This window comes from Delphinus delphis, chromosome 13 (genome assembly GCF_949987515.2).
Source record: "Delphinus delphis chromosome 13, mDelDel1.2, whole genome shotgun sequence".
Classification (NCBI taxonomy): Eukaryota; Metazoa; Chordata; class Mammalia; order Artiodactyla; family Delphinidae; genus Delphinus; species Delphinus delphis.
The window spans coordinates 38,185,523-38,207,266 of NC_082695.1; the positions used below are offsets into that span (position 1 = coordinate 38,185,523).

General features: G+C 41.9%; 2 protein-coding genes and 1 long non-coding RNA gene across 4 annotated transcripts in view; 1 reads left to right on the forward strand and 2 right to left on the reverse strand.

Moving 5' to 3' along the window:
- Nucleotides 1–14,245, forward strand: part of GREB1L (GREB1 like retinoic acid receptor coactivator) — a 260,164-nt gene extending 245,919 nt beyond the window's left edge. Inside the window, exons 25-34 of the mRNA XM_060028768.1 lie at nt 1,225–1,380; nt 1,654–1,793; nt 3,820–3,981; nt 4,107–4,314; nt 8,596–8,761; nt 9,738–9,965; nt 10,894–11,035; nt 11,866–12,066; nt 12,494–12,632; nt 13,871–14,245. Coding sequence (XP_059884751.1) covers nt 1,225–1,380; nt 1,654–1,793; nt 3,820–3,981; nt 4,107–4,314; nt 8,596–8,761; nt 9,738–9,965; nt 10,894–11,035; nt 11,866–12,066; nt 12,494–12,632; nt 13,871–14,034 — 1,706 coding nt within the window. The 3' untranslated portion in view covers nt 14,035–14,245. The remainder of the gene's footprint in view (nt 1–1,224; nt 1,381–1,653; nt 1,794–3,819; nt 3,982–4,106; nt 4,315–8,595; nt 8,762–9,737; nt 9,966–10,893; nt 11,036–11,865; nt 12,067–12,493; nt 12,633–13,870) is intronic.
- Nucleotides 12,603–17,821, reverse strand: LOC132436176 (uncharacterized). Its single transcript, XR_009521724.1, has 3 exons — nt 17,299–17,821; nt 15,876–15,925; nt 12,603–12,625 (listed from the first exon to the last, which is right to left on the reverse strand). It is a non-coding gene; the product is annotated as an uncharacterized lncRNA (long non-coding RNA).
- Nucleotides 17,822–19,119: 1,298 nt separating this feature from the next.
- The window catches only part of ESCO1 (establishment of sister chromatid cohesion N-acetyltransferase 1), a 73,394-nt gene continuing 70,769 nt past the window's right edge, over nt 19,120–21,744 (reverse strand). For both annotated transcript variants that reach the window (XM_060028769.1, XM_060028770.1), the window contains one exon: nt 19,120–21,397. In XM_060028769.1, the coding sequence (XP_059884752.1) occupies nt 21,250–21,397 (148 nt within the window). In that variant the 3' untranslated portion in view covers nt 19,120–21,249. The remainder of the gene's footprint in view (nt 21,398–21,744) is intronic.

A 21,744-nucleotide genomic window follows, 5' to 3' on the forward strand; every position in this document is an offset into this window, starting at 1 on the left:
AAGCTTTAACTTTTAAATAAAATGCATACTTTTAAAATAAAACTTAAAACTTAAAAAAATAACTTTTTAATAAGTTTATTTTTATTTTTGGCTGCATTGGGTCTTTGTTGCGGTATGTGGGCTTCTCATTGCGGTGGCTTCTCTTGTGGAACATGGGCTCTAGGTGCACGGGCTTCAGTAGTTGTGGCACTCGAGCTCAGTAGTTGTGGCACCCAGGCTTAGTTGCTCCACAGCATGTGGGATCTTCCCGGACCAGGGCCTAAACCCGTGTCCCCTGCATTGGCAGGCGGATTCTTAATCACTGTGCCACCAGGGAAGCCCCTAAAAAAATAACTTTTAAATAAAATGCTCAGGGATATAAAAATAAGCAGTATTGTGTTTAAAAGCTAATAGCTGTAATTCTAGTCTTTAGGCCTTTTTTGTTGGAATTTTTTTCTTCGTTTCTTCCTTTGAACGTTGTCTTCAGCTTGATCTTATAGTTTTTAGTATTAATAACAAATATTTATTGGACACCCACCATGTGCCTGCCGCTGTCTTAGCACTTTCAATATGCCATCTGGAATCTTTACAACAATCAGGGGACCCTGAGAGGTGAAGGTGCCTGCAGGTGTGAAGTCACAAGTGGTGGGGCCTGGACTCAAACCCAGGGCCCCAGGCTGTCAACCTGGACTGCATGTCAGAACCACTTAAGGAGCTTTAAACACTACTATAGGTGCCTGAGTGATGAAGGAGGTTCTGGGCAGTGTGGACTGAGCACAGGGATTTTACAAGCTCTGGGTGATTCGTAATAAGCAGCAGACACTGAATCTTGCTTGGTGTGTCCCTGAAATCTCTTCAGTATCAACGTCTTAAAACTCCACAACTAAAACTCTAAGACAGAATTCAGATCATCCAAAATTAAATAAGATTTTAAGGCAATTCAGGGGGGGCTGGGGTGGGAGACCAGTTGATCTCCTAGTTGTGGAAGTGTGTGGAGTGGGTGTGCAGAGGCTAATGATGGGGACCAGTGAGGACAAGCATCTCTTCCGGCGGGGGTATGAAGGGACAGTCTGCTTCCCTCTACCCTGGACACGGGAGCTCATTTTTCAGAAAGGCCTTTGTCCACCCACCTGGGCGGACAACATACATACATACAACCTTCCATCCCTGACACTTGAGAGAGAGGGAGGGAGGCCAGTCGGTCTGGTCTGCCTGCTCTGTGCACTTTCTTTCTTCTTGGCCTAGATCACAGCGAAAGCAGTGAAGTGAGCCAGTCAGAGGGAGAGCCCTGGCCTGACATCGAGAGCTTCAGTAAAATGCCCTTTGACGTCAGTGTGCATGACCCCAAGTACAGTTTGATGAGCCTGGTATACACTGAAAAGCTGGCAGGGGTCAAACAAGGTCAGTGCAAGTGGAGGCTAAAGGTCAAGTGTTCACCTAAATGAAGGCAAGAGGCCTGGGGCAGTTTAATCTTTGAGAGTGGCTTCATTCATTCTCCTCTGCTTTTCTCTCGTTTTACACACATACATGTCACCTTTTCATTTTCATAGCTGCCTCTCAGGGCATAAGTTACAGAATCCTGGGAAAAGCCCTTCTGGGGAGTGGGGGACTTTCTTCCCAAGCATAGGGGCTTCAGGCACATCACGGGACGGTCTCTTGCCCCTTTATACACAGAAGCAATAAAGGAATCCAAAGTTGAGGAGCCCCGGAAACGAGAAGCCGTGTCCATGATGCTGACCAAGTACGCGGCCTACAACACCTTCCACCACTGCGAGCAGTGCCACCAGTACATGGACTTCACCTCTGCCTCCCAGGTGCAGCCCCTTTGCCCTTGCCTGTTACCCAATGTGGATCTTGTATGTAAGAGAGGAAAAGTCCCAGTTTCAAGCCCTAGACAGAGGATGGCTTATATATGAGATGGAGCCACTCATTTGTGAGCAAAATGCTTGAAGCAATTGATTAAGATGATTTGGGGTTTATTAATAAAGGATTATGGGTGGGGGACGGTGGGTGAAAGAAACTGAGTTTGTGTCTTAAGTCACTTCGTCAAAATGGTTACATGTGTCATGTTGAGATTAGAAAGTAGCTGAGGTGTGCTATCTGTGATCCTGAAAAAGCTAGATATTACAGTATGTTTGGCAAAAGGGTTTTTTCCCTCCTTTGGGTTGTTGTTGAAAATGGTGCTATATCTACAAATTTGTAGGGGGCGCCCTTTGAGCTGTGAACAAGTCTGTTGATTTGCAGAGACCTAGTCTCACTCTTATACCAGCGAGTGATGGTTTTGACCATAGGCATACAGAGGAGTCAGTGTTTGCTTTTTTATTTGGAGAGAACTGAGAGGTAGGAACACAGAAGGTGAGCAAATACCCCATAGCATTTAGCTTTTTTTTTTTTTTTTTGCCGTACGCGGGCCTCTCACTGTTGCGGCCTCTCTCGTTGTGGAGCACAGGCTCCGGACGCACAGGCTCAGCAGCCATGGCTCACGGGCCCAGCCGCTCCGTGGCATGTGGGATCTTCCCGGACCGGGGCACGAACCCATGTCCCTGCATCGGCAGGAGGACTCTCAACCACTGCGCCACTAGGGAAGCCCTTGGCTTCTTATTGGCCAGAGCGTCTTTAAGCACAAAAGATGGGAAAGGCAACCAATGATGGTCATATCCAAGCGCCTGTTTGGGGGGATAAGCTTTCCCCTACTTTACCTTCTTGACTTCTATATTATTTGGCTCTGAACACCTAGAACAACTCTTCCTCCCTATAGGATGTGCTGAGTGGATGCCCTCCAGACTTGCTTCTGCTCTTGAGGACCAGGTCTTCACTCTTTCCCCACAGGGTACTAGGAGGGATATACTGATCATTCTGCTCTTCTGGTACAAGTTACCTTTCATACCCCATTTGTTTTCTTGTGTTATTGAAAACTTTTGGTGGGATAGTTTGAAATCAGCTCACATAATGCTTTATAGAATATAGAGGATTCAAGTCCCCGATCTATAAATCATCGGTTTTTAGAACATTTATTAAAAACCCTCTATTTAAATAATTTCTGTGTGATTACAGTACTAAGTAGTCAATTCCAATACTTGTGAAGCAGAATGAAGGAGAATTTAAGGGAAGAATTACAATATTATTTCTCTATGAATGTAATATTTAGGTTAAAACTCTTGGGAAAACTACCTGGATTCTAGTGGCTGCTGAAAAGTGATGGTATCTTTTCATTACGCCAAGTCTTGTCTGCATTGTAAAGACCTTTATTTAGTCATTCACCGGGATGGGTTACTGAGAGTGTGTGAACTTATCAGCAATTTAAAAAGCAGGTTTATATTTGGCTTGGATGAGTCAGAGGTCTCTCCTGGAAGCCAGAGTTCTAGGCTAAATGACTGTTCAGATATCTTCAGCTTCCACTGTAGCCAGGAAAGATGGGGCCACAGAGGCGTTTTAGATAAATGATATTCATTTGACCTGACCCACACAGAAGCGTTTACCCCTGGGCACCTTTGGGAATGTTTACGTGGCAGGACATCCCCTCGATATACTGGACCTCCGTAAGACTGAGCAGCAGTGGTTCTAAGAAGGAGAGAAATGCAGATAGTTTCCAGCAACAGGTATTTCTCCACACACGGAGAGGCTGTGTAGGGGCGAGATGCTTGGCTCTCTGGTCAGCGGCAGCCCCTAAAAGATGAGGCGTCTGCCTTTCCAGCCCTCTCGACACTGCACGCACAGCAGGTCTGGTGGCAGGCAGAAGTTCAGGTTAGTTTGCCTCTCTCAGTAACAGCCTTAATGAGTGGCCTGGAGGTTTGCAAACCGTGAGTTTACATTCCCTCCCTTTCTTCTCTGCAAACGCAGATGTCCGACTCCACCCTTCACGCCTTCACGTTCTCTTCCTCTATGCTGGGAGAAGAGGTGCAGCTCTATTTCATCATTCCCAAATCCAAAGAGAGTCATTTCATCTTCAGCAAGCAGGGCAAACACCTGGAGAGCATGCGGCTGCCCCTGGTTTCAGACAAGGTGGGTGACAGCGTCTGGACACAAGGACTGACAGGCCTCAGGTATTAGATTAGGTTCTCTAAGCTTCTGATATCTAAGGGTTCTAATTTCTTTTTGGTCTCTGGTCCTTTCTTTCCCTTTTTCAGCAGAATTTGAATGCGGTCAAGAGCCCTATTTTCACTCCTTCCAGTGGTCGCCATGAGCACGGACTCCTAAACCTCTTTCACGCCATGGAGGGCATCAGCCACCTGCACCTACTGGTGGTTAAGGAATATGAGATGCCGCTGTACCGCAAGTACTGGCCCAACCACATCATGCTGGTGCTTCCTGGCATGTTCAATAATGCAGGCGTGGGTAAGGGGGCCCCCAGATGGGGGGAAGGGCTGGAAAGATAAACTAAGCTCCATTCCCCAGGCATGAACTTTCAGAGGTTCCCCTGCCCCTGGATAGTGTCTTGCCCTGCAGACCAAAGGACTTTTCATTCCTCTTTAAATGAGTTTTCATTTCTCTTGATCTGCAATTTTGCAGAATTTTTAACTTTTGAGGACTAGTAACCAAAGAAGTCACTGGTACGTTGAGCACCCTGGGAAGGATTGGGACTTTTCCCAGTATAGGCCGCAGATGTTCCTTGCAGCAGGCTGGCAGCAGGAACATCACAGTGAAGAGGAGAGTCTGAGGAGGGGAGTTAGTAGTTCACAGTCCGGTCTGGAGGGATCTCTGAGGGGCATCACTAATCTTAAAGGCACACAGCAAGTTCTTGGGGGCTCTGTGCAGCTGGGGAATGGAAGCATCATCACTGCCTACGGCAGTTATCTTAAAAGTGCCTGGAAGAAGTCTTTCCTGCTTTTCCCCAAGGAGTTTAAGAGCAATTGGCTGATTTCTCAGAGGCGGCACCTGGTTGTTGAGTGTATTGACAGAGCCGGGGAGGAACTGGAGAGAGCGGTCTAGAGCTCCTTCATTTCCCTCCTGAAGGCAGGAAACCTCCACATGGACCCAGTGTTCTAGAGCTCTAGTGTCTGGTAACTCCCTGCATCTAACTCACTTCCCACTGGCTTCTGTGGGTATCTCAGTGCAGAGTCTCAGAGGGCTGAGGATCAAGAGCTTTAGAGGAAGAACATCCAGCCCAGAGCTGGAGTGAACACAGAAGAGACCCGAGTAGTGCCCTGGATCTACACAGGCCTTCTCTCCAGGTCTCTCTCTCCCTTTCTTCTTAGGTCTCTTCCTTTCTTGTTCTCCATTCCATTCCTTTTCATGTCCTTAAACTTTAGCCTTAATATGGGATTAAAATATTTTCCCGAACTGGTTTGTTTTGAATGCAATTTCCCATGTTTATCACAGTATCAGATGACTTAGGACTTTCATATATTTCTGGTCCTTTATCCTCCCCCAAACAATATATCTCCAAACTATCTAAAATCTTTTTCTATATGCATATGACCCTCAAACTATACCTTTCTGTGCCTAACTGACCTTTAGGAGAAAAAGTTCCCTCATCCCAGATCTGACTGAATTTGTTTAGTGCCAGTTTTACCATTTTTGTAATAATCTGGGCAGAGAAACCAACATACATGCAAATAAAATAAATTTTTTTTACTGTGGTAAAAAACCACAAAATTTATCTTAGCCATTTTTAAGTGTATGGTTCAGTAGTGTTCAGTATATTCACATTGTTATGCAACCAATCTCCAGAACTCTCTTCATCTTGCAGAGCTGAAACTCAGTACCATTCAAGGCTAACTCCCCGTTTTTGTTATCCATTCACCCACTGAGGGACCCTTAGTCTGCTCCTCACCTTTTGATTGTTGTGAATAATGCTACTATGAACATGAACACAAATCTCTTCAAAACCCTGCTTTCAATTCTTTTGGGTATAAACCCCAAAGTAGTATTGCTTAATCACGTGGTAATGCCGTTTTTTTTTTTTTTTTTGGAATTGGCATGTTGTTTTTCATAATGTCTGTACCATTTTACATTCCTACCAACAATGCAAAATGGTTCCAGTTTTAACACCTTTGCCAACACTTGCTTTTTCTGGGAAGTTTTGATGTTGTTGTTCGTAGGCATCCTAATGGGTGAGATGGTATCTTATTGTGATTTGATTTGCATTTTCCTAATGATTAGTGATGTTGATCATCTTTTCATTTGCTTGTTGGCTATTTGTATATCTTCTTTGGAGAATCTATTTTTTAGTAAAGTTTTTATTGTTGTTGACTTGTAGGAGTTCTGTATATATTCTAGATATTAACCCGTTATCAGATAAGGTTTGTAAATATTTTCTCCCATTCCATAGGTTGCCTTTTCACTGTTGATTGCATTCTTTGTGCAGAAGTTTTAAATTTTTATGTAGTCCAGCTTTTTTCTCATTGCTTATGCTTTTGGTATCATATCCAAGAAATCACTGCCAAAACCAACATCATCAAGCTTTCCCCCATGTTTTCTTCTAAGAGTTTTATAGTTTTAGCTCTTCGATCCATTTTGATTTTTTTATATAAGGGTCCAACTTCATTCTTTTGCATGTGGATATCCAGTTTTCCCAACACTATTTGTTGAAGAAAGTATCCTTTATCCATTGAATGGTCTTGGCATTCTTGTCAAAAATCATTTGACCATATATACAAGTGTATGCTTCTGGGCTCTATATTCTTATTCCATTGGTCTATGTGCCACTACTACACTGTTTTGATTACTGTAGTTTTGCAATCAGTCAATGTGAGACCTCCAACTTTGTTCTTTTCTCAAGATTGTTTTGGCCATTCAGAGCCCCTTGAGATTCCATGTGAATTTAAAGTTGGATTTTTCTATTTCTGGAAAAAAAAAAAAAAACCCTGATATTTTGACAGGGATTGTATTAAATATGTGGATTGCTTTGTGTGATATTGACGTCTTAATATTACATTTTGCAATCCATGAACATGGGATGTCTTCCCATTTATTTGTCTTTACTTCAGCAGTGTTTTGTACTTTTTAGTGTACAAGTCTTCTGCCTCCTTGGCTTAACATTTATTCCCAAGTATTGTACTTCTTTTTTTTTCGTTTTGTTTTTTTTTTTTGCGGTACACGGGCCTCTCTCTGTTGTGGCCTCTCCCATTGCAGAGCACAGGCTCCGGACGCGCAGGCTCAGCAGCCATGGCTCACGGGCCCAGCCGTTCCGCGGCATGTGGGATCTTCCCGGATCGGGGCACGAACCTGTGTCCCCTGCATCGGCAGGCGGACTCTCAACCACTGCGCCACCAGGGAAGCCCTGTATTTTCTTTTGATGCTATTGAAAATGGAACTTTTCTTAATTTCCCTTTTAGATTGTTTGTTGTTAGTATATAGAAACACAACTGATTTGTGTATATTGTTTTTGTGTTTGCAACTTCGCTGAATTCATTTATTCTAAGTATGCATGTTATCTTTAGGGTTTTCTACATCTAGGATCATGTCTGCAAAGAGATAATTTTACTTTCCAACTTGGATGACTTTCATTTTCTTGTGTAATTGCTCTGGCTAGGATTTCCAGTACTATGTTAAATAGAAGTGATAAAGGTGAGCATCCTTGTCCTATTCTTGATCTTAAAGGAAAAGTTTTCAGTCTTTGAGCGTTGAGTATGTTAGCTGTGGGCTTTTCATATATGGTCCTTATGTTGAGAATGCAAACTGTTATACATAGTGCTATTGAAAGGTAGATTTTCCTAAATCCTAGTATTACCCTTGACCTATTCAAACTGTTTTCCTGGCTCCTTCATAGGCTTAATGGGATTTTTTAGCCTCTTTATTTCATTATCATCTACATTGTGTTTCATTTTAGGGTGGCCCACTCATAAAACCTGGCTAATTCCTGATGATCATCATCTTAATAATCGCTAACACTCACTGAGTACTTACCAAGTGCTAGGCACTGTCCTGAGCACCAAACAGCAATCCTATGAAGTAGACATTATCATCGCCTTCTTACAGGTGGGGAAGCCTAGGCACAGGGGAGTTAACTTGTTCACTGTCACACAGCTAGAAAGCAGTGGAATCAGAATTCAAACTGAAGCAGCTTGGCTCCAGTCTTGTCTCTTACTTACTGTACCACATGCCTCTTACAAAAAAGCAGACCTAGGGAAAGGATACCAGTTTCCAGAGTCTTCTTCAAAGACACTGCTGCCAGTTTCCTAAAGGTACCTAAAGCAGGGGACACATTAGTGTAAGTGCCATACCCACTACTGCAGCCCTGGTGGCTCCCTAGTGCAGGACATGCAAGTGGCGGCTGCTGAGAATCTGATCATGGCTCTAAGAAACCAGTAGTAAGTATCTCCTCTATGTGGTATCATTTGTCCTATCAGGGAAGCTGGATTCTTGTAGTACTCCTTGAAGTGTAGTTCATGAATCACCTGCAAAGACATCTCTGGTTTCTGGCCCCTCATCAGACTTACGAGAGTGAACCTCTGGTGGTGGGTTCTAGGAATCTGCATTTTAAACAGACTTCCTGGGTGATTCTTATCTACACTGATGGTTGAGAGCCACTGCTCTGAACATTTGGTTGACCCCCATCCATGTGCATGGTCACCACGTGAACACGCATGCTTACAGAGAGCGTGTGAGCCGTGTGCAGGGCCTCAGCCAAGCCTGAGCGAAGGATGTACAAGCCTTGGTTGTGTTGCCTTTCAGGTGCTGCCAGGTTTCTTATTAAGGAGCTGTCATATCACAACCTGGAGCTGGAGAGGAACCGCCTGGAAGAGCTGGGAGTTAAACGCCAGTGTGTCTGGCCTTTCATCGTTGTAATGGATGACTCGTGTGTCCTATGGAACATTCACAGTGTTCAGGAGCAGAGCAGGTAGTGGTGCTTCCTACGCAGTTCTAGGAGTGTGACACAGTGTCATTGAGAAGACACTCTCCTTGGCTGTCATTGCACAGGGAAGTAAATAAGAGAGGTACAGCTTTCCAGAGCAAAACAATCATCTGTGAGACTACTCTCACTAGCACATTTTGTGGTGGCTTAGGAATTTTTTAATGTAGACACTCAGCCTGCCATTAAATTCCTGGACCATTTGTGCATCACAGCTCAGGTTTGCTATAAAAGTCTGTTGAAAGACACTATGGTTTATTTAGAAAGACCACTGGCTTCTGAATCAGGAGACCTGCTTTTTAGCCCCAGCTCTGCTTCCTAACTGCCTGGATGAAAAGGGAAAGTTACTTCACCTCTGTCTCAATTCTATCACATAAAAAATTATGGCTGGGCCCAAATCAGTGGTTCTCCTCTTGGGGCAGAGGTGACAGGAATCCATGGGGACCATGAAATGCTAAGCCTGGAGAAGTCCTATGCAGTAAATGGCCCCGAATGTTCACAGCCCCAGTGAAACACTGTGCCAGATGGTCTCTAGACCCTTCCAGCTCAGGCATTACGGTTTTGTGCCCTTGTTTCCCCTGTGGATTTGAAGCCCGTGAAGTTTTCAAATATTCCTTTATTATTCCGTAATTACCAGAACTGGGAAGTATACTTGTGTGCTTCTAATCTCTGGCTACCTCTCTTTGGTGACTCCCTGTTCATTACTCACTTTGAAATGGGCTGGATTTCACTCTCTGCCTTTAAGTGATCAGCCCGGCCCCCAGAAGGCAGCTTCCCTAGGTTAGCAGTGACAGGCAGCATGAAAACCGGGCTTGACATCCTTCTCCATTCCAGACTAATATAAAGTCAATCAGCTAATTGTATCCTTCAGGTGTTAATACTGTACAGTGCGGTTAGCTCTTCATAAGTGACCCTCTCTTCAGTAATAGTGGTATCTTATGTAAACTAACTCTACATTTCATAGCCAGCCCATGGAAACAGGAGTTTCCAGTAAGAATGTGTCCTTGAAGAGTGTCTTGCAGCATATTGAAGCAACACCGAAAATCATCCACTACGCAATCCTGGGCATACAGAAATGGAGCAGCAAGCTGACCTCTCAGAGCCTGAAGGCCCCGTTCTCTAGATGCCACGTGCACGACTTCATTCTCCTCAACATAGACTTGACTCAGAATGTGCAGTATGACTTCAACAGGTAAGTCAGGCCTTCTGGATGTATGTGATCCCGGCATTTACTGATTGTTTCTGCCCAGGTCTAGCCTCAGCCATGTTTTTATTCCTGTCTCTGTGTCTTTGAGAAACTGAGACTCTCTTTATATGGACAGAGAAAGGGGGATCATAAGCCCCAAAGTGCCCCTTCATCAGCCTTCAAACTGACCCAGACCCTTAATGATAGGTGCTGCAACATGAAATGCTTAGAGAACATATTTTGGCCATCTTATTATTCAGTAAAAACTGAAACAGGGCCAAAACTTTTTATCAACAGAAATCGGTGTGTGGACCCGTAAACCTATTCAAGATTAACCTTTCATTTACCCTCAGAACTCAGAAGGTAATCTCTTCCCCAGATGTTAGCAAGACCCTGAGATCTGGCTCCTGTAGGGAAAAGCCAGCTAGCCCTGGCCTTGCCTCCTGAACAAATTATGCCCACATCTTGGACAATCTGAAATGGCCAAGGAAGAATGTCAGAGGCCATAGAGTCCCTCTTATGTCAACCCCCAACCCTGTAGCTATTAGAATGTTCTGTAGCTATTTCACTTCTGTGTTTTAAATCTGGCAGATGCTTTATCCTGCTTGCAGCCAGGATTTTAAAACCGGGAGCAGCTCTGCAGTCCGGTCCCACAAGAGTATACAGAATGTGCGCTCGTATTTCAGTTCAGGAATGCAAGGCGCTGTGGAATGTCTGGGAACAGTCACCTCACTTCCTCCTTCCTTAGTGGCTGTTAATGCCCAAATCAAAAGGTTCACAGGCCAGTGTCAAGAGAGCCAGCTCCTTGAGGGGGAAAGGTTGATTTTGTTTGAGGCTGTCTCCCAATACCTGCCACACATTTCTCTGTGTTTAACTGTCATAGTTGAGATGTGACAGGTAGTCAAGGAAACCTATCATTGTGATTATAATTTAGGTATTTCTGTGAAGACGTTGACTTTAACCTGAGAACGAACAGTAGTGGCCTGCTCATCTGCCGCTTTAATAACTTCAGTCTCATGAAGAAACATGTTCAGGTTGGAGGGCAAAGGGACTTTATCATTAAACCAAAGATCATGGTAAGTTTGCAAGCTTGAGTCTACTTTTGAAAATAAGATGATCTTTCATTAATATCTTTGTTATCAGGTACTGGCATTAAGCACTTGCCACTTGACTGGAAAGTAACACAAGGGAGTCTGTTCTTAATGTCAAATCTGCACTCTTGTTTCCCTTACTGAAGACTCATCTAGAGCCAAACATAAGTTTTGAAAATTCAACAAAACTACCTTTCTTTAGATTTAAGGTTTAACTCCATCAAAGCTTTAGTTTCTAAACGTCTTCTATATTCTTAAACTGGCAAAGTTAACATTTTTACATTCTTTATGTAACACATGAAAGAAGTGTACATCAAGCTGCTCGCACGGTCCTTTGCCAGTTGTCTTTTTTTTAAAGTAAGGCAGATCAGAACCTGTTAAGGGTTAATTCCATGGGCCTACCCTTTTCTGTTTAAGAGATTTACTGGAATCATTTTTAGCATGTGGACTCCCCAGTGGAGCTTAGAAATCTCTTTGCTTTTTTGGGGGGGGATTTTATCCCATCCACATCCAGCAGCGCTATAAAAGGCTTCCTGCTGGTTCTTACAGTGTACATGCTAAATGCACCAACTTTCAAAGAAGCCTACTTTTGCATTTGCTCCTGCCCTTACTGTGTATAAATTATGTTAAATCCAACTGTGCTATTTCCAAGAGAAAAAAATTTCAGAACCCAAGAAGGACAGACTTACATTTGAGCCTGGTCTCTGTCTCTGTGCTACTGTTACTTGTGGATTGTTCGGATGCAATGCAGTGCTTTCCTTGCCAGTTTCACATAGTGACAGACCCATTTCCCATGATCTTGGCTCTGATTTCAGGTGTCAGAGAGCTTAGCACCCATCTTGCCCCTTCAGTATGTCTGTGCTCCCGACAGCGAACACACACTACTGGCAGCCCCTGCACAGTTTCTCCTGGAGAAGTTCCTTCAGCACGCCTCATACAAACTCTTCCCCAAAGCTATCCATAACTTCAAGAGTCCCGTGTTGGCCATCGACTGCTACCTTAACATTGGACCAGAGGTAAAGGGGAAGGGGCTGATACTCTTTTTAGATAGAGGGGCTTGATTTGCTTCTATTAATTTCTCTCATAACTGTCCTTTATTATGAGAAATAAATAAGCTTTAAATACGTTAAAACTTGACACACAAAATAAAGCGAGTACAAAGCTTAACTAACTAGCCCATTGAAGTTTCAATTAAAAAAACTGGGAATTCCCTGCGGTCTACTGGTTAGCACTCTGCACTTCCACTGCAGGGGATACGGGTTCAATCCCTGGTTGGGGAGCTAGGATCCCGCGTGCCGGGTCGGGGGTGGGTGCGGAAGGTGTCTCCTTTACCTGACCCTGAGATGGACAGCTAAAAAGGAAGGCGCTACTTCATTCAGCTGAAGATGCAGAGGTTTTGCTTGCTTTTGAAATGCTTGTGCTATTTCTGCTTGATGATTCCAGGTGGCCATATGCTACGTCAGCTCCAGACCCCACTCCAGCAATGTCAACTGTGAAGGGGTGTGTTTCAGTGGACTCCTCTTGTACCTCTGTGACTCTTTTGTAGGTGCTGATCTTCTTAAGAAATTTAAGTTTCTAAAAGGTAAATCAAATTTAGCATCTTGCTTGTGAATGCTGTTAGTTCCCACTGGACAAAATACAGTGGGAAAGATATAAAAGAGCACTTCAACAATCATTTTGCCAGTAAATTAAGTATCTTACTTTTAAACCAGGCCACTGATTTTTTAAATGGGGGAGTGTTAAGACTAAATGCAGATAAATATAGCCAGGTTTGTGACCATATTAAATATGTTTGCCACTAGTAATTTTAGAAAGGAATGATGCAATACAAGAAATGATGCTTCTCATATAATCTAATTTTAATAAAAATCAGGTTGGGCTTCCCCGGTGGCACAGTGGTTGAGAGTCCGCCTGCCGATGCAGGGGACACGGGTTCGTGCCCCGGTTCGGGAAGATCCCACATGCCGCGGAGCGGCTGGGCCCGTGAGCCATGGCCCCTGAGCCTGTGCGTCCGGAGCCTGTGCTCCGCAACGGGAGAGGCCACAGCAGTGAGAGGCCTGCGTACCACAAAAAAAAAAAAAAAAAAAATCAGGTTAATGAGGTATGATTCTGGTATAGAAGCTGAAGTCGTTTCAATGAGTATGCACCATACAAAGAGTTAAACTTGCCTAAGAACAAACTGCAGATTAAGCATCACAAATAATCCTGACAAGATGACCTCTGAGGTCGGTGGGAAAAAAGTAAGGTTCATCATGCTGTGTACAGCATGCTACCATTTTTATGAGAACAGGAGAAACTGTATTTACTTCTGTGTGTGTAAAACACATATGGAGCTGTGCGCGTGCGTTGGGGGTGGGAGGGAGCGTCCCAGGGGACGCTTGGCAATATCTGGAGACATTTTACGTTGTCACAGGGCGGGGTGCTGCTGGCACAGAGTGGGTAGAAGCCAAGGACACTGCTAAACATCCTACAAGAGCAAGACAGCTCCCACAGTAGGATTGTCTGGCCCACAGTGCCGAGGTTGAGAACACCTGCTCTACAGGGACACATGAAACATTAGGACGTGGGTTTTAACACTGGTTACTACAGGGGAAGGGGGGGTGTGGTTAGGAGGGCTTTTACTTTACACTCTTTTAAACTTTTGAATTTGTAATAACTACTTTATTCAAAATAAACAGTACAATGAACAAATCTGATAGGTTACTTTGTATGTTGGTTCTCACATGTGTTAGTTTAGGGGATATAATCAGAGGGAGGTGGTAAGATTCTTCATCATTTCAATCCCTGAGCCTAAGACACACTTCTGCTTTCTTCCTGAAGGTGCTACTCTGTGTGTCATCTGCCAAGACCGAAGTTCCTTACGCCAGACGATTGTGCGCTTAGAGCTAGAGGACGAGTGGCAGTTCCGCCTCCGAGACGAGTTTCAAACTGCTAACAGCGCCGATGACAAGCCCCTCTACTTTCTTACCGGACGTCACGTATGAGCTTTGGAAGAGACCAAAACCAGCAAAGGGATGCCTAGGTGGGGTGGGGTAGTAACGATTAAGGATGCTTTTTTCCTTTAAAGTACAATCACTGTGGAGCCAAGTGCAACATATTTGTCTCTTCTCCAAAGAACCCCCCAAATCTGACCTAGATCCCTGGGGGGCATCACTCTCCTTCAGTTCCAATTTCAGGACTTAAATTCAGGTTAACTCCACCCTAGGTAGTTATGCAATTACTTAAGACGTGGTCTGCCTACGGGGGGCTGAGGAGGATTATGCTTTGGAGAGGCCACAGGGAGTCTGCATTGTTTTTTTTACTATGCTGTGTCGGCCGGGGGGGGGGGGGGCGGGGGGGAACTGACTCTCAGCATTAGCTAGCCTGAATGTGTTACGTGAGACTCACACCGTTGGTGTGGAATTAATTGAAGATTAACGTTTGAGGCCTGAACCCTCAGTTTCTCTTCAGATCTGTACTTTGGTACAGTATTACTCAGGGGTCTGAAATGATAGAATGTAGAAGATATTTGTATTTAAAAAAAAAAGAAGTAGCTTTGTCTTTCTCTGTGCAGTGTTAGTTTAAGATTTATAATCTTGTATGTATTGAAACTTTTGGCAAAATTTCCACAGGAGTTAAAAGTTTACTATTTAAACTGAACAAACAAATTAGTAAATGCAGAGCAGGCATTGTGTGTATTCATGCAGCTTCTCCTGGCTTAAGTTCTTTTGCTTTATCCATTCTTTGTTTTCAGTCTCTTAAGCACGCCTGTGAGACTATGAACAGTGATTAATCTTACACAAGGAGAGCCTGATTCAGTAGTTGAGCCAATTCAGAAGCTTTCAGCAGTCACCCCACACCCACCCTGTTTGGTTGGAATTTAGCAGTTGGCACCAGCAAAGCTAAATGTCAGGCAGGCTTAGCTTCTGTGTGAAGTGGAACTAGTTTCTTTCCTCTCAAAGACTAAAGCAAAGTTTCCTTTAAAAGATACACTGAATGAATATTAGTTGCCTTATACTGACACCACCACAGAAATTGCTGAAATGGGAAACAGAGCCGTAGAAAGAGAGGCTGTTTTACTTAATCCTACCAGTGGGGTGTGCGTGTGTTAAAGAAGATGCCAGTAAGTCTCTTTGACTCATTAAAATCAACAGGGGGTCTCTGTTCAGTATCAAAAGTAGGAGGCATAAGTTTCTACAGATTTTTTACCACATATTTTAATCAAAAACAGATTTTTAGAAAATGTTCTAGAACAAACTAGGTCTTTTGGAAGCTTACTCTTAAATTACTCCACTTCTCATCATTAAACAATCTCTTGACATTTTTCTCATTAGCCCGTATGTACCACTTTATTCCCACTTTAAATGGCCATTTTTAACTTGAATCGATGTCATATTTATGGCCTGAAGCCTGCATTTACTTAGAACAAACAGTGTTAACTGACCAGCTTTATTAGTTTGTGATAACAAGGAGTTTACAGCTAGTGAAAAGATGGCATGTACTAATCTGAAAATGGTTTCAGATCTCTTGGTTTTAATGTAGCTACTTATGATGCTTTAAATGTCTCTTGAAATGAACAATTCCTTTAAACTCCATTTTTAACTGACCTTGAAAGAGGACCTGCCTTATAGATGCTTTAAAAATACTCAATTTTAGTACAGCAGAATTTTTGGCAAAGAGGTACGTTCTGAGGCAGGCTGATTTAGATATCAATGCATTTCCGTTGTTCCTGTTTTGTTGAAAGGGCCTAACGCAGACGATATCAAGAAACCAACTATTTGTGCAATATTCCAAAAATATTTATAGGGCAAATAAAATACTTGAAATAATCCTAAAACAGTTGTACCTGGAGCAGATGGCCTCTCAGGGTTTCTTCAGGCTTTATGGCTTCATAGTCTAAGGAAAGGAAAATTTTTTGTAGTTACTTGACCTGAGGGGACCCCACATTAGTTAGGGCTGCACTCTGAAAAATCAAATGCTTATGATCTCTTAAATACTGTTTAACTCTGGGGAAGAGAAATGCCAGAATAAAGCCAAAAGCCCGTCACCCCAGTGATGGAGAATTCAAATTGACCTGCTTATTCTTTTCAATGCCTATCTTACTAAGGTTTGGATCTTTTAAAATCACCTTATCAGTGTAATTCTTTAGAGAATGTTAGGTCGTTCTCCTGCAAGGATAAAATTGCACAAGCACAGGACACCATGACTGGTTAATACGTACCTTGGTGTGTTCCACTTCGAGCCTTGCCACCCCTTAAGAATATTGTGGTGTGAATGTGTTCACTAGGCCTGCATAATAACTGACCTATAGACCTGTTGAACCTTGCCACATATTGACAGTTCACACAGGTTAATACTGAATGTAAACTAAAATTACAATGAGAATTGTTGTATTCAATTTTTTTGGCTGTAATTTATGCAAATGCTTTTTGTGATTTTTAGGAAAGGAGGCACCTGTGTTACTTTATTACTGTAAAATTTTCTTAACCAAAATTTGGTGAATTTCACTAGTCAGTCTACCTCACATTTTGTTTGTGATTCTAAATTGTCTTAAGTTGTGTCTACAGTATGTTCTTGTCCTTTAATTTGGTGAATGTATTAAAATTCTCTCCCACCCCCCCAAAGAGAAAGTTTGTTTTCTTTACATGTTCTGGTATGTTCAAAAATGGAATAAGCTGACTACGGCAATGTCCAAGAAAGGCTAGAAGTCCACGTGTCATAGGTTGGATGACTCTAAGACATTCTTCTGGCATAACAGTCCAAAAAAGTAAATATTTGTTCACTGAAAATCTGTAGCTTATCCAAAGAAGATACACACGTATAAGGTATCTACATACCATGCCCATTTGCAGATGCCACAATTATGAATAACAGCTCTAGAAATGATTATTAAAGAGACGTTAGAAATATTCATGGTACATCCCCAATCTTTTATTTTACAGATGGCAACTATACTCACTTTTGTGTCCTGAGAAGCAGACTTTGGGTTGGTAGAACTGTGCAGTATAACCCTAAAGGTGTTATTTCACCAACTTTTGAGAGTTAACTTGTTATTCCAGGGGAAAAGAAATGCCTTTCAGTTCTATTATTAGCAAGAGTGCTAAAATAATAGACTGATATAGAACCATAAAAGCATTCTTCAGGGCCAGAGGCCCCTGGCTGTTACCTCAGGAGGGGCAATAACTATTTTAAGTATGATGACAGATTCAGGATAAAGGCTCCAAAGCAGCTGCCTTAGAAAGACTAACAGCTGTGAAACTCTGCTGTACCTTTGTATTCAACTACGTAGAGCTGAACAACATCAGGGAACAAACATTCCTCAGGCTTGTCTTCAGTCATGGCAACTGGCCCATAAGCTTCCTCTGAGTCTAAGAGAATACTGATAAAACAATCAAATACTGGCTTCCCTGAAAAAAACAAAAACCCAAAAAAGAAACAAAAAAATTGTCACTAATGATGACTTCAGGAAGAACTTCTGACGCCAAGGAAACAGCCATTCAAACTACAAATTCCTTATGTCTTAACTGTCAAGTAGTAAGCTAAGGAAAGCATCTACGGTTGACCCTTCAACAACACAGGCTTGAACGGCATGGGTCTACTTATACACAAATTTTTTCCAAAAAAACATGTACTATGATACTACACAATCCATGGTTGGCTAAGTCTACAGATGCAAACCGCTGATATGAAGAGCCGACTGTAAAGTTATACCTGATTTTCAACTGTGTGGGGTAACCCCCATGTTGTTCAAGGGTCAACTGTGCTTCAGTGATTATGACGGCAGGTGGAATAATAAGAAATAAAAAAAAGTTTTCTAACCACTTCTTTGTTGTTATAAGACCGAATCTTCCCTTTATCTGCCAGAAGGCCCAAGAGCCATGAGAACAGGTAGAAGGTATATGTATGCCTGCAGTCGCTATCCCAGAAATCAATTCAACCATCTTAACTGCCGATGAACTACAGCTAGGCAGGAATGTGGCCGTGTTCCTACCCAGACGCCCTAGCTGGGCAGCCATGCAAAGTAAGCAACAATTAAAATATCACTGCATGTGGGGCTTCCCTGGTGGTGCAGTGGTTGAGAATCTGCCTGCTAATGAAGGGGATGGGTTCGAGCCCTGGTCTGGGAAGATCCCACATGCCGCGGAGCAACTGGGCCCGTGAGCCACAACTACTGAGCCTGTGCGTCTGGAGCCTGTGCTCCGCAAAAAGAGAAGCCGCGATAGTGAGAGGCCCATGCACCGCGATGAAGAGTGGCCCCCGCTTGCCACAACTAGAGAAAGCCCTCGCACAGAAACGAAGACCCAATGCAGCCAAAAATAAAATAATTAATTAATTAAAAAAAAAGTTTAAAATATCACTGCATGTCTACCGTACTTACTGTTCTTACAATACATGCTTTTAGTAGATATACCAAATGCACTCTTGCATGTTACGAACTGGTAAAATACTGATTTTTACAATGCTTACAAAATGAAATAAAACCATTGTATGTCCATGCAGACAAGGGCATAACCCCTAAGAGCTCATGGTTCCTGTCTACACTGGTGGTTCCTATAATGTCCATACACTAGACATTTTTATAATGGACCAACAACTATGCAAGGGTAGCTGAGAAAAAATTTACAGGCGCCTTTATATAATCAGCAATTACAGAATCAACCTGTTTCGATGTCTGTGGCCATTAGTGTTTACTCACTGTGTCCACCAGTGCCTCCACCACTCCACAGAGACCGTTCTTCTATCATCACTCTTCAGCCTTCAACTGTGGTGTGACAGTGTCGACCGTTCTTTGAGTCTTGGTTTCTACCACTCTCTTATGGTTCTTCCCTTGCACGTGCATTCTCAGGTGTTCCTCAATACTCTCTCCTACCCTCTCAGTTCATAAACCTCAGGGTGGCGATCTCTTCTAAACCTTCAAATAACTAAATAAATTTGCTTAGTTCAAACTTTTTCCAAGCTCTAGATCTACATGTTCAGTTATATACAAAATAGATATTTCCACTTGGAGATTCTGCAACCACCTTAAAATTGTGAGCAAAACTGAACACATCCTTCCCCATCTAATCTTGCCAACCTAATTCTCCAGTATGCCCTTCTCAGTCAATTACCCAAATGAAAATTACTCTAGATTCTCCTGTCATGATCCTTCTCTGGTCAGTTATCAACTCTATCAATTCTTCAGTTTTATCTCCTCAGAGTTCATCTATCTCCTCATCTTCACCCACACATCATAGGTTTAGTTCAGTTTTCAGCATCTTTCACAAAGACTGCTACTGTAAGCCCTTAATTATCGTCTAAGTTCTAGATTCCTCACTTGTAAACTCTACCTCATGGGGTTGTCATGATAATTAAATAAAATAATGCATCACTAAACACAAGGTATGACACATGGCAAACATTCAAGTGTTAAATATTATTAATAATTCTGTTCTTAGAGAAATAGCTAGATTGTAAAACTTATTTGAGGGGCTGTGTCTTTAATACAAACATGAAAAACCGTTTTCCTAGTAATGGTAACCTTTAAACCAACCAATAAATATAGCCTCTCTACTTCCAAGTCCCCTTGAAACCACCAAGTTTGGCTCCCCAAAGAAGCATACTATTGCTTATATGGAAATTGCGTCTGTATTATGAGATTAACAGTTACTAGGACATCTACACTACACCTGAAAATTTCATCCTGTTTTTAAAAAATTACAGTCCCTGTCAGGCAAACGTTGAGACCAGGGATAACTAGAAGAGTCTCAAGCCCAAAGAGAAAAGCAGTGCTGAGAGTTGGACCATCATGATGAATCAGAGGGAAAAATTTACACTGCCTTACCACTCCACCCTATAAAGACTACAGAGCCTTACACCACTCTATTAATTTTAAAAGCACACATCTAAGGGTGATAAAATATATACCTGTCTGTTAATCATAGTTTAAAAGCCCTAATTTTTAGCTGGTTTTAATTTCGGCTCATAAAATTAATCTATGTTAAATCACAGTGGTGCTTCATTCTTGGGCCATGGCTCTTTATTTCTTTGAAAGAGCAGAAAATTCTGATGTTAGGATCTTGTCTTTTGGAGATGTTACTGACATACTTATCCTATGGCAAACTGGTGAAAACTACCTTTTAAGAAGCCAGTGTTTTAATCTTATTTCAAGGTATCAAAACTAACAAACTTCCTGAAAAAGCACAATAATAATACACCATTATCACATTTATCACTTAGAAAAAGCTATCAAGTATTTTATTATTTTATTCTACATTATATACAGGTCATAAAAGGCCACAGCAGTTTTTCAACATATAAACCCTTTAAAAGTAGAGGGCACTATGAAGGATAGACAAGTATCAAAATGAAGTCCAATAATGAGGGCATATACCCAGTGTAGTATTTCTGAGGAGTAACGAAGCAGATACCAAGTCCTCCATATTTAGCTTGCAACTATTCCACAGGTTTTCATAAATCTCTTTGGGACTGTTAATAGCCGAAGTGTGCCAGTTGCCATTTATTTTAAAAAGTGAAACCAGAATGAAAGAATAAATAAACTAGAGGGTACCATTCTAATTCTAGTCACTTACAGCTCTCCAAGAAGGAAAGCCTCAATTCTTTTCCACCTTCCACTTTTTGCTGCTGTTAAGAAGCGGAAAGAGAGAAATGGAAGAAAAAGTTCGGCTTTGCTTTTTTGTGAGGATTCTTTTAAATTATATACCAGACCCTTTAAGAATTAGCTTTGAGTTCCTAAACAGGTAACATCACACCCTCCTTGAGTAATAATGCAAAAACATTGGTTTCCACTCTGTGAAAATACAATCTTTAAAACTATAACTGGTATCAGCAGATCAATATAAAAAAATACAGTACCAAGCTACACTGGTATATTTCCATAATTAAGAACTTCAAAATATACTTATCACTGAGACCATAGTCCTTGCATTAGTTTCAGTCCACTATGAACAATTATCTGCTGCATGTAAACATGTCTAAATAACTATAGATAAAATACATCAATCATAAATTTCTGTAAAAGATAATAAAATATCTTCTTTAAAAAACAAAACAACAATAAGCAATTACTGCATTTTTTCCAATTTTATGAAAATGGAACAACCTTAGAGTTGTTGCCAGTCCTGAGTTCATTGTAATAAAAATGGCCCTAGTTCCTGGTTAAAGTCAGCAACCAATCCATTCTCTTCAGTAGATGTCTTCTGGACTGCAGGCATGAATTTATTTTAGGTGCTATTTTGTCCATTAATAAAATTATATACCAGAAACTGACCAGTGCCACAGTACTGTGTTGCAAACAGTTTTCCATCAGGAGTAGGATCTGAGAAAGCAATTTCTTCTTTACTCAAGTATGAGCCATATATAAAGTTACTCCTATTAAAAAAGGGGGGGGGGGAGTAGAAGGGTAAAAAAAAAAAGTATATTATTTTTAATCATTAAAATTGGAAAAACCTGTCAAAATTTGAATAAAGACTTTTTAGGTAATGCTGTATATTCTAGAAACTTAAAAATAATTGTCTTATAAAAAGCAATCATAGTTTTAAAAACATTTACCCATCATCTTTTCACGATAAAAATACTTCAACAACTCTAAATAGAAGGAACTTCCTCAACCTGATAAAGAGCATCAAAAGGCATCAAAGTTAATGGAAAAAAAAGACTGAAAACTGTTCCTCAGAGATCAGGAACAGGGTAATAAGGCTACGTCTGCTCACACCTCT